Below are 12,588 nucleotides of genomic sequence, written 5' to 3' on the forward strand. Positions count from 1 at the left end.
GCACATTTCGGCTGAAGTATGCTCCTAAATCAGACAGCCAGGACTCAGGGGACTAAGAAAAACTCCTGTGATCTCACACCTGCGCACATCAGCACCTTATGTTCCTCAGATTGGAGGAGCTCCTTTCATTGACTCTGAACACCAGTCACAGTTTTGATGGTAGGCTGGTGAATGGAGGCCACTCAACTCAACTTAGAGTCTTGCTTGAGACCATGAAGAAAGTGAAATTATAGAGTCAATTTGGAGGGTGCTATTTTTTATATATTTTTTTACCTTTATTTAACAAGGCAAGTCAGTTAAGAACCAATTCTTGTTTTCAATGACGGCCTAGGAACAGTGGGTTAACTGCCTTGTTCAGGGACAGAACAACAGATTTGTATTAGTTCCAGTCCATCTATAACAGATTATTTTGGTCAAAGGAAAAAATAAAAATATGACAAAACTCCTCACGCTACTCAGGTCACACCTCAGTGTCACTCAGTTCTGTAGCCAGACCCAACCCTTTCAAAACAAGTCATGTACTGTTCTAAGACAAGATGGCCTTTTAAATTGCTCTGGAGAAGAAAGTTGGATGTATATCTGAGAGGATGATGAAGTGTGAATGTAAAGACATAAGATGACTGCCAAATAATGCACATTGACTGACTGTCTGCCAAATCCTCCTCCTCTGGAACAAAGCATGTCTCTGAGGAAACAAGGAAGTACTTCTGTCATTTCCCTTTGTGTTGCCAGACAGCACAGGGGAAGAGGAAGTGAAACAAACAAGTGCTTTATTCAACAAATCATTCACTGTGGGTTCTTAGCCCTGTACAGTGCAGGTATTAATGATGACAAGAAACAGATGGTGCCAGCATTACTAAGATGTGCCATTGATTTTGTTTTGTGCCAAACTGCCTGGAAATGATTCCAAACTTGTTTAATCATTTAGAAGTTTAGAAGTTGGAGCAGTCTAATTGTTATAATCACCACCCAAAATGGGTGGTGGTGAAATGTAAGAGGATCCTTTTTGAGAAAGATTAGATATTGAATGTGTCAGTGAATGTCTCCTTAAGTTGCCACCATGGTGTGGCATGTGAAGCACTTTTATGAGACTGGCTGGTCCCAGGCCATTGGATGTGAGTGTGACATGAGGACAGTGGTCCTCAAGGATGGACAAGTTATTATAGGTTTGTTGTGTTGCACTGGAGTGTCCCGAGCCAGGTATGGAGGACACAATTCAGTCATAAGGGACATTTCTTTGATAATGATCATATGTACCAATAAACACTTGCACCTATTGCTTCCAATAGATAGTCAAGGCTTCGACAAAATCAGGATCCACTTGGAGTTCCATTCTGGTGGATGTGATATTTCTAGGTAAGGATCAGGAAGTGGTCACTAAAGATCAAGGAATTGTAGGACAATCCAAGATTGTATCTTGACTATCTGTACAGTATTGCATGTCAGGGACTGTTGTCAAAAATGTTTTGACCACATCCATGCTGTTTATGGTCTAGGTCTCATGGGAGTAAGAGAGTTTACAGTAGGCACATTATGGCTGCAGAGCAAACATGATTCTCTGGTGGTTCATTTGTTTTTACACTGTTCTGTAACATTGTGCTTAGTTAATACACCCAGGTTCATGCTGCAAACATTTAGTGTAAACCAATTCGATTTATAATCATGTCTTTATATCATTAAAATGAAATAGTGAAATTATTGACCATGGGAAATCACGTTTGTGCACAAAGCTGTGCATCCTAGATGCCTTAGCAACCCTGCATGGTACAATCACTTACTAAAGAAAATGTATGGCCATAATAAAATGATACTGCATTTTTGCTTCTGGAACGGTTTCAGCTTACTTGGTTCCAATGAGATTCTTGTCAAACATATAATGACATCTAATTAGCTGGTATTATTTGACTGTAACGTAGCAATTTTCTTAGTCAATGGCTATGCATGTTGTTTGTTTTAAAAGGTGTTTTAAAACAGTTGGTATTATTGTGAAGCAGATTTGAACTTGAAGGGCAGATTCTGTTTTATTTTTTTATATCAGATTTTTATATCGTATGGTGTAGTGTGTTTTAAGATTTGTTTTATATACTGCATGAAAAACATTGTAAAAAGCATTTTGTTTTCTGATTTCATAATTTCATTGGCAACAGTGTCTAATACCAGCATAGGCATTCTAGATGGGGAACACACCACAGAAACTCACATCGTTTACATTTATTTTTTATTCATAAAATACCAACATAAATACAAGAAAAGGTTGTAATACTGCTGTAAATATGAAGAATGAGTGGCAAACACAGGAGAATGCAGAGGAACATTGGGTTGATAACTGTACCATTCCTCTGTTATTAAACCCTCAATCAAACTGATCATAGAATCATTCTTATTCATTATACACAAGTATAGCATATGGACATTTGTACAACGAAGCAAAATCACATTGAATGAAAACATAATAAAGATGAACTGCCAAAAATGCTGACATAAAATGGCATCTAACATTTTAAACAGTTGAGGACAGCGAGAGGGAAGAGGACACAAGTCAGCACACAAAGGCGTAAATAACCCTCTATTAAACAAATTGAATATTCTAAAAGTGTGATGCCACCCAGAGATGAGCCCTAGGGCAGGTCTAGGGGGGAGATGGACAGACCCAGCCTATGATGCCCGCCCAGTCCTAACTGGCCACCAACCCCACATCAGTGACCCTTTCAACACATATGCAATTCCATCATCATGTCCTATCATAGTGTTCAAGGTCAGTTTATTATTCCTTTCATTTGTCCAATATCTGTACACACAGAGGCAAATCTCTTATTACAATCATCAAAGCAGGTTTTCGGTAGCATAGCATTTAAATTATTATAATTTTTTTTAAACAAGAGTCCCTCACATCTCTTCCATGTGGAGACATTGACGACAAAGGCAGGGAAATAAAAACATATTTGAAAAAGGATCTTCGTTTTCATTAAGGAGAAAATTGTACTTATCTCTGAACCCATAACCATTATAAAGACAGGGGGAGGTGAATGCTAAACTGAACACATATTAACATGTAAGCCTTAAAAACTATAGTTTGCCTAGAATTGGCCAAAGTAAAGACTAGAAAGGAAATAGAAACAGTAATTTTGTCACAGCGGTTAAGACTATTGGCCTAAGTCACCCATCACAGGAGACTTTACCACATGATGACACATGTTGTGGCAGTAATGTCCCATGTCAGTCAAACTGGATTCAACTAAACTGTTACAAAATTCCTCAGCAGCTGTTGTGATTGAAGCTTCATCCAAAAGACTGAGCTCATTCAAGTTTAGCAAACCCAACCAGTGGAAAAGAAAAGATGGGGTTTGCTGTATCTGAACTCAACCGTGATGGACTCAAGCAGGGATTTAACATGTAAAATGTTTGAAACTTGTGCGAGCGAACTCAAGCTGAACTGGCAATCATCTCTGCTATACTAAACCATCCTATACAACAAAACCCAAACAAACTATTTAATCCCTTTCCCTAAACACATGGCTGAATGTATGGGTAAGGGGCAGAGTATGAGAAGGTGCAGGATAGGGCTTTTAATAACTATAAGGGGCCCTTTAGCGCATGGGAGAAGAGGTCGGCTGGTTCCTATGGTCTTGGATAAGGATGTAAAGCAAGCAAGGGTTGGAGGGAAGGCAGGGTATAGGTCTATTTAGGAACGAAGGATCATGTAGGGGGGGTGGTAGATAGTATCAATGTCCGAGTGCTGGCGTGGTGGTGGGAGGCTGTTACTGGGGGGCCATGGTTCCGAAGGTCTCCTGCGAGGCGTACACCATGTAGAGGAAGCCATCGTCGTCCTTCTCGCGCTCGTATACCTCAGCAATGGCTGCCGACACGGACACCATGCTGTGGCCGTTCACCAGCAGGAAGAAGGCCTGGTTGGAGTTCAGCTGGAGGCGCCTCCTGGTGGGACAAAGATACATGGACAAAGAGTTCAGCACATCAGATCCACACATTGGGAGAAGTACATTTGCTGTAGTGAAATACAGAGAAGGTCGAAGATAACGTAACATCATTAAAGAGCACCTGATGATTTTGATCAGTTCGCTCATGTTGACATGGTCAGGAACCAGGAACTTGGTTTTATCCAGGATGGGCAGCTGCTTCTCTCCCTTATATCTCTCAATGATGACCTTAAAGGAAGCAGAGGAAACATCTTGTTATAGAGCTCACTGTCCCCACAGCACACCATGCTAGAAGGAGTCACATTACCATGACCATAGAAATAGAATGGGCTCCAGAACCCCTAACCCTGGCAATTTGACTGGTAAACTCAGGTGTACACCCACAATGGCTGCCTAGTATTCTAATGTATTTTTTGTAATGTCAGTTGAGTCAACAAATCACAGCACATATTGATGGGTACACTTCCTGCTTTCATTTCCAGCTTTGCTCATCTCATTGACCGCCATCATTGACTTGAATGGGGACGCCCGTTCCATTTATTATATTTCTATGACCAAGACACAGCTAGTGTCAGTCAGAGGGGAGGGGCATTACTCAGGATTTTGGGGCCCCTGAACAGACAATGGTAAGGGTCAGGAAGTGGTCATGTACTGTAACTGAGGGCCTTTCAGTCAGTCAGAGTGTGTGTGTGTGTGTGGAGGAGAGAGGCAACAGATGGAAGGTTAGAGAGATATTCAATCTGATATGTGGTCTGTTTGGGTCCTGACACATGGCTAACACCGAGACGGTTCCATACCCTTCTACCTATTCTTCATGAGAATATCTGTTAGGAAGGATAACCTCTGTTGAGGAAAGCATTGGATGGGTCTGTATTTAGGAATACTCTATCCCAATTTATAAACTGGGTGGTTCGAGCCCTGAATCCTGATTGGCTGACAACCGTGGTATATCAGACCATATACTACGACAAAACATGTATTTTTACTGCTCTAATTAAGTTGGTAACCAGTTTATAATAGCAATAAGGAACCTCTGGGATTTGTGGTAATAGCTGTATCTGGGCACTCCGCGTTGCGTCGTACATAATAACAGCCCTTAGCCGTGGTATATTGGCCATACACCACATCCCCTCGTGCCTTATCGCTTAAGTATATTATATCTTTGCATGGTTGTGGTGGTAATAGATCTGATACTAACCGGAATCTTGTTGGGGTGCTGCTCTCGGATCAGTCGTACATCATCTACTCTCTGCTCTGTGGACACAAGGAAGAGAGAACAGGTGAGATGACAAAACAACTATCAGACTATCTGTTCTATATCCCATCTGCCTTTCACACAGGTAACTCAAAGGAAAAATATATGTTGACCATTTATCTCAAACCCCCTATGGTTATAGACAATACAATTAGTGCAGCAAACCAGGTAATGAATCAACTCAAGACCATAAATGAAACAGCAAGTGAACATAATATTTTCTAAACTAATCCCATCCTGCTGAACTAAATCAAAGAGGAATAGGAGAAGCATGAATATGTTGGCTATATGAATAAAGATGTCATGTAACCAAAGATTATAGGGTCCCCAAGGAAACACTGAACATCAATTTGGTTCCTACCCTGTCACAATAACTCGTCCAATGGCATTCATTCGTCGTCATGTCAAACACTGTATTCAAAGTGCCTACTATTATTTATATTCAAACTATAGAATTATAATAAACATTCTATTTCCATGATTCCTAAACATTCTATTTCCATGATTCCAAAAGTTCACCCAGGTGTTTTGATCTAAATCGCAATTGCAACATTTGGTTAAAAATAAGGCCTAGTATTTTTGCCATATCGTGGCAGTTTGGAAATTATCTCAAATGAGTGCAGGAAATTCAGAAATAGGTTGAAGTTGAATTGAACAGTATAAAACAATCAGAATGGAGAAATAATTTAGAATATATATGTATTGCCACCCTAGGGTCACGCACTACTCAAAGCAAATGTAGAATTTTTATTAATCAAAAACATTAAATATCGTCAAATAGTCATTCCGTAAAAAAATACCATACGATATATTTTGGCCATATCGCCCAGCTACCATGGTAAAACCACTCCCTACAGCTGCGCTACAATGTAGCGTTACAATGTAACGATTGCAGGCATGTGCATTGTCAGTGGTTGTGAGGTAAGAGTTGATGGACAGTCGTAAGAGCAAATGAGATATTATGAAGGACATCCCAGATTCAAGTGGTTTCAGATTTCACATTCCACTTCACACAGGCACAGAAGAAATGCTACGGTGTCTGTGGGAACCACGGCTTTCGCTCAATGCCAGCCATTTTGATCTACGGTGTACACAGATCGATTTATAAGCGGAAATGTCAGTCAGAATCAGTACCATGCACATCTAAGAGGTTTTAAAAAGTGACATCTCTTAGGGATCAAAGACTGGGGATCAAACCTACATATTTTTTTCCCCCCCGCATTGTTTGAAACTCATTTTGTACATAATGTTGCTGATTCCGTCTCTTATGACCAAAAAGAGCTTCTGGACATCTGAACAGTGATTACCCACCTCGAAATGTACAAAGATTTTTCTTTAATGAGTCAGACGCGAAGGATATACTGCTTTGTCGAGACAAGGCCCAAATCACTGTCATCCGCGTGGAGCAGAACTTAATTTTTGGTACAGAAAGCTTTGTTTTCAATTACAGAGATCATACGTTTCCTGTAGTTCTTGACCAGGTTTGCACACACTGCAGCAGGGATTTTGGCCCACTCCTCCATACAGACCTTCTCCAGATCCTTCAGGTTTCAGGGCTGTCGCTGGGCAATACGGACTTTCAGCTCCCTCCAAAGATTTTCTATTGGGTTCAGGTCTGGAGACTGGCTAGGCCACTCCAGGACCTTGAGATGCTTCTTACGGAGTCACTCCTTAGTTGTCCTGGCTGTGTGTTTCGAGATGTTGTCATGCTGGAAGACCCAGCCACGACCCATCTTCAATGCTCTTACTGAGGGAAGGAGGTTGTTGGCCAAGATCTCGCGATACATGGCCCCATCCATCCTCCCCTCAATACGGTGCAGTCGTCCTGCCCCCTTTGCAGAAAAGCATCCCCAAAGAATGATGTTTCCACCTCCATGCTTCACGGTTGGGATGGTGTTCTTGGAGTTGTACTCATCCTTCTTCTTCCTCCAAACACGGCGAGTGGAGTTTAGACCAGAAAGCTCTATTTTTGTCTAATCAGACCACATGACCTTCTCCCATTCCTCCTCTGGATCATCCAGATGGTCATTGGCAAACTTCAGACGGGCCTGGACATGCACTGGCTTGAGCAGGGGGACCTTGCGTGCGCTGCAGGATTTTAATCCATGACGGCGTAGTGTGTTACTAATGGTTTTCTTTGAGACTGTGGTCCCAGCTCTCTTCAGGTCATTGAGCAGGTCCTGCCGTGTAGTTCTGGGCTGATCCCTCGCCTTCCTCATGATCATTAATTCCCCATGAGGTGAGATCTTGCATGGGGCCCCAGACCGAGGGTGATTGACCGTCATATTGAACTTCTTCCATTTTCTAATAATTGCACCAACAGTTGTTGCCTTCTCACCAAGCTGTTTGCCTATTGTCCTGTAGCCCATCCCAGGCTTGTACAGGTCTAGAATTGTATCCCTGATGTCCTTACACAGCTCTCTGTTCTTGGCCATTGTGGAGAGGTTGGAGTCTGTTTGATTGAGTGTGTGGACAGGTGTCTTTTATACAGGTAACGAGTTCAAACAGGTGCAGTTAATACAGGTAATGAGTGGAGAACAGGAGGGATTCTTAAAGAAAAACTAACAGGTCTGTGAGAGCCGGAATTCTTACTGGTTGGTGGGTGATCAAATACTTATGTCATGCAATAAAATTAAAATGAATTACTTAAAAATCATACAATGTGATTTTCTGGATTTTTGTTTTAGATTCCGTCTCTCACAGTTGAAGTGTACCTATGATAAATTACATACATGCTTTGTAAGTAGGAAAACCTGCAAAATCGGCAGTGTATCAAATACTTGTTCTCCCCACTGTATGTCTACTAAGACGAGGGGCGGGAGTGTGTGTCTATTTGTCAATAACTGCTGGTGTGCAATGTCTAATATTAAAGAAGTCTCGAGGTATTGCTCGCCTGAGGTAGAATATCACATGATATGCTGTAGACCACACTATCTATATTACTCATAGCAGTCTATTTACCACCACAAACTGATGCTGGCACTAAGACCGCACTCAACGAACTTAAATCAGTTTTAACCTCATTTCTACCAGCATGTCACATGTGCAACCAGAGGGAGAAAAAAAAAAAAACTCTAGACCACCTTGACACCACACACAGTGACCGTACATACATATCCCAACCAGAAGCCATGGAATCCAGGCAACATCCGCACCGAGCTAAAGGCTAGAGCTGCCGCTTTCAACGAGGGGGACACTAATCCGGATGCTTGTAAGAAATCTTGCCATGTCCTCAGACAAACCAAACAGGCAAAGTGTCAATACAGGACTAACTTTGAATCCTACCACACTGGATCTGGCAGGGCTTGAAAAAAACTGACTACAAAGGGAAACCCAGCCGCGAGCTGCCCAGTGACACGAGCCTACCAGACGAGTTAAATGCCTTTTATGCTCACTTTGAGGCAAGCAACACTGACGCGTGCATGAGAGCACCAGCTGTTCTGGACGACTGTGTGATCACGCTCTCCGTAGCCAATGTGAGCAAGACCTTTAAACAGGTCAACATTCAAAGCCGCGGGGCCAGACGGATACCACAACGTGTATTTCAAAGCATGCGCGAACCTAGCAAGTATCTTCACTGACATTTTCAACCTCTCCCTGATTGAGTCTGTAATACCTACATGTTTCAAACAGACCACCATAGTCCCTGTGACCAAGAAAGCAAAGTTAAATGCCTGCCTAAATTATTACCGCCCCGTAGCACTCACGTCAGTAGCCATGAAGTGCTTTGAAAGTCTGGTCATGGCTCACATCAACACCATCATGCCGGAAACCCTAGACCCACCACAATTCGCATACCTCCCCAACAGATCCACAGATGACACAATCTCAAATCGAACTCCACACTGCCCTTTCCCACCTGGATAAAAGAAACACCTATGTGAGAATGCTGTTCCCTGACTACAGCTCAGCATTCAACACCAGTGCCCACAAAGCTCATCACTAAGCTAAGGACCCTCCGACTAAACACCTCCCTCTGCAACTGGATCCTGGACATCCTGACGGGCTGCCCCCAGGTGGTAAGGGAGGCAACAACACATCTGCCACGCTGATTCTCAACACTGAGGCCACTCAGGAGTGTATGCTTAGTCCCCTCCTATACTCCCGAGACTGCTTGGCCAAGCACGACTCCAACACCATCATTAAGTTTGCTGACGACACACCGGTGGTAGGCCTGATCACCGACAACGATAAGACAGCCTATAGGGAGGTGGTCAGAGAACTGGCAGTGTAGTGCCAAGACAACAACCTCTCCCTCAATGTGAGCATGACAAAGGAGCTGATCGTGGACTATGGGAAAAGGAGGGCCGAACAGGCCCCCATTAATATTGATGGGCTGAAGTGGAGCGGGTTGAGAGTTAAGTTCCTTGGTGTCCACATCGCCAAAGAACTATCCTGGTCCAAACTCACCAAGACCGTTGTGAAGAGGGCACGACAACACCTTTCCCCCTCAGGAGAGTGAAAAGATTTTGCATGGGTCCCCAGATCCTCAGAAATGTCTACAGCTACACAATCGAGAGCATCCTGACCAGTTGCATCACTGCCTGGTATGGCAACTGCTCGGTGTCTGACCGTAAGACGCTACAGAGGGTAGTGCCTATGACCCAGTACATCACTGGGGCCAAGCTTCCTGATAACCAGGACACAGGATCCAGGAAGACCCCAAAAAATTGTCAGACTCCAGTCACCCAAGTCATAGACTGTTCTCTCTGCCACCGCACGGCAAGCGGCACCGGGGAGCCATGTCTTGGAACAAAAGGCTGCTTAATAGTTTCTACCCACAAGCCATAAGACTGTTGAATAATTCATCAAATGGCCACTCTGACACACATTGACACCGCCCTCCCTTTGTTTTTACACTTCTGCTACTCACCGTTTATTTTCTATGCATAGTCACTTTACAAATTACCTCGACTAACCTGTATCCCCGCACATTGACTCTGGTACCGGTCTCGCTATTGTTATGTAATTTTCTTCTGTTACTTTTTTAATTTTATATATTTATATTTTTTCCTAACTTGAGTTTATTTATAAAATACTTTCTTAAATCCATTTCTTGAACTGCATTGTTGGATAAGGGCTTGTAAAGTAATCATTTCACGGTAAGGTCTACCAACACCTGCTGTATTCGGTGCATGTGACAAATAGAATTGGATTCAAATACTGTCAAAAGTACTGTCAGACTGATTTGTAATAGACTGCCATAGCCACAATTAATAGAGTAAACATTGGCCGTTGATTACATCACTTTTTTCACCACATGGGGTACCGCCCATGTTCTCAGATAACACATGAACTAGAGTGATGCTGTGAAGTCAGCACGTTCCTAGTGTGGAGGACAACCTCCCTAAAATGTGGTTTTGAGCAATGTAGGTAAGAAAAACTGACCCAGAAGTGTTTTTCTGTTGTAGAGCTGTGTATAGTTGTTTAAGGTTCCAGTTAGAAAAACATGAAATTATGGCTGATAGTACAGCTAAAACAGATATTGTGCACTTCTCACCCAGTCTGTTCTCAGATTAGACATAACATAGTTACTGTGAATCCGGGACACACAAATTAGTATGATACATTTGGTATGGTTAGGCTGCGATTTAGGTAATATTCTGAATGGAGTTATTTTTAACTGTAGGATGTGAAAGCGCATGCAGCCTCAATTAGCCTAGCTGGATAACGCTAGCTAGCTTAACTAGCTTCTCCTGGTTTGATGCAGTCAAGACAGGTACTACTTAATCATTTTTGATAAATAACCTAGCTATGGCAGCTATTAGTCTACTATAGCTGTGAGTAGGCCCCACTTGCTAGAGCGGCACCTCTCTGCCTTGTCTTGCGCATTATCAGCTCCGCTTAATAAAGTAGCTTTAAAAAGGTACTTTTCTGTTGCTTTCCTCACTCAGATTGGACCGGGTCTGGATCCAATCAGGTCCATACGGAATGAGTAGAGTTGTCCTCGGGTCCGTTTGGAACGGGTTTCTATATTTAGAAAATGTATTTATGCATATCAGGTCTGGGTAAGAAAGCCCCAGTTGCAAAAGATCTCTACCCCTAACTTTAAATACAGGAAAAATAAATAAATGAATCAGTAATAAGTTACGAATTCTAGCTAGGTGGCTAACGTTGGCTAGGTGGAGTTAATTAAAAGAAAACAATAAAACTTTTTTTTAAACCTTTAGGCAAGTCAGTTAAGAACAAATTCTTATTTAACTGACGACCTAGGAACAGTTTGTTAACTGCCTTGTTCAGGGGCAGAACAACAGATTTGTACCTTGTCAGCTCAGGGATTTGATCTAGCAACCTTTTGGTTACTTGCCCAACACTCTAACCACTAGGCTACCTGCTGACGTCGGCTGGGTTAGTGTTAAGGAGTTAAGTTAAAGGGTTAGGGTAAGGGTTAACTAGGCAAGCCAGTTCAGAACAAATTCTTACGACGCTGAGCTAATTATGAACCGCCCTATTCCAATCACGGCCAGATGTGATGCAACATGGATTCGAACTGAAAGAGGCAGTGTCTTAGACCACTGGACTACTTGGGAGCCCAGTGGTTAGAGCGTTGGGCCAGTAACTGAAAAGTTGCTAGATCGAATCCCAGAGATGACAAGGTAAAAATCTGTCTTTCTGCCCACAAGTCATAATACAAATCACAACATATCATACTGAATGCAAAACATAACCAACAGTAACATTGCAGTAGTTCAGTTCTAGGTCTATTTAATTTAAACTAATTTGCTCTAGAAATGAAATGACAGGTAGAGGACACAAACTGCCGGAGTAAAACTAAGTGTTACTTTCGTCCAGGTTCTCCCTACTGTGGCAAAAAAAATCTAAATGGGGTCGCGGGCCAAAAAAGTTTGGGAATCCCTGAGTTAGGATAATTAGGTTAAGATTAAGAAAGGGGTTAGGGTTCGCTGAAAAGCTCTCCTAACCTGCTACGAAAACTAACGTCCGGTCGTAGCTGTACTCCGTCTAGTCACATCCCTAAACAAGGAACCTCATCTCAGACGCAACACTGTATTGAACATAAATGCCTATTGACAGAAAGCGAAATTAACACGACAATCCATATTTGGTTTGTTATCTAGGTCTACGTGATATAATGTTACAGTTAGCCTACAGACATTTGTTTTTGGCCCCTTCCCCCAAGGCCCTCTTCACCTCCGCAATCCGTCCCATCCCCCAATTTTGCAGCGCACTTCCCTGCATTTCGAGAAGAGCAATAGGCCTATGTAGCCTACTTGTTTTAAAAAAAAAACATCCCTTTCCCAATCAAATTGAGCTCAACAGAATCCGATTATCGTTTCGCTGTCATTGACATACCTTTTACAGAGACAGACATTATAGGCTAAAGCCTACCAACTAAACACAACACCAATATTTGCTCAGTCTATTCGGATTGCATAACAT

The 12,588-nt window shown here is 42.4% G+C and overlaps 3 protein-coding genes across 4 annotated transcripts in view; 2 read left to right on the top strand and 1 right to left on the bottom strand.

Annotated features, from left to right (window-relative positions):
* The window catches only part of LOC118400861 (zinc finger CCHC domain-containing protein 14-like), a 40,261-nt gene extending 37,895 nt beyond the window's left edge, over window positions 1-2,366 (top strand). Inside the window, exon 13 of the mRNA XM_052475037.1 lies at window positions 1-2,366. Coding sequence (XP_052330997.1) covers window positions 1-56 — 56 coding nt within the window. The 3' untranslated portion in view covers window positions 57-2,366.
* Window positions 1-12,588, top strand: part of LOC118401366 (kelch-like protein 25) — a 997,662-nt gene that overhangs the window by 59,726 nt on the left and 925,348 nt on the right. The gene's annotated exons all lie outside the window — the stretch shown is intronic.
* Window positions 2,202-12,588, bottom strand: part of LOC118401365 (microtubule-associated proteins 1A/1B light chain 3B) — a 27,804-nt gene continuing 17,417 nt past the window's right edge. For both annotated transcript variants that reach the window (XM_035798801.2, XM_035798800.2), the window contains 3 exons: window positions 5,134-5,189; window positions 4,057-4,163; window positions 2,202-3,933 (listed from right to left, as the gene is read on the bottom strand). In XM_035798801.2, coding sequence (XP_035654694.1) covers window positions 3,759-3,933; window positions 4,057-4,163; window positions 5,134-5,189 — 338 coding nt within the window. In that variant the 3' untranslated portion in view covers window positions 2,202-3,758. The remainder of the gene's footprint in view (window positions 3,934-4,056; window positions 4,164-5,133; window positions 5,190-12,588) is intronic.

Source organism: Oncorhynchus keta, chromosome 22 (genome assembly GCF_023373465.1).
Source record: "Oncorhynchus keta strain PuntledgeMale-10-30-2019 chromosome 22, Oket_V2, whole genome shotgun sequence".
Taxonomy (NCBI): Eukaryota; Metazoa; Chordata; class Actinopteri; order Salmoniformes; family Salmonidae; genus Oncorhynchus; species Oncorhynchus keta.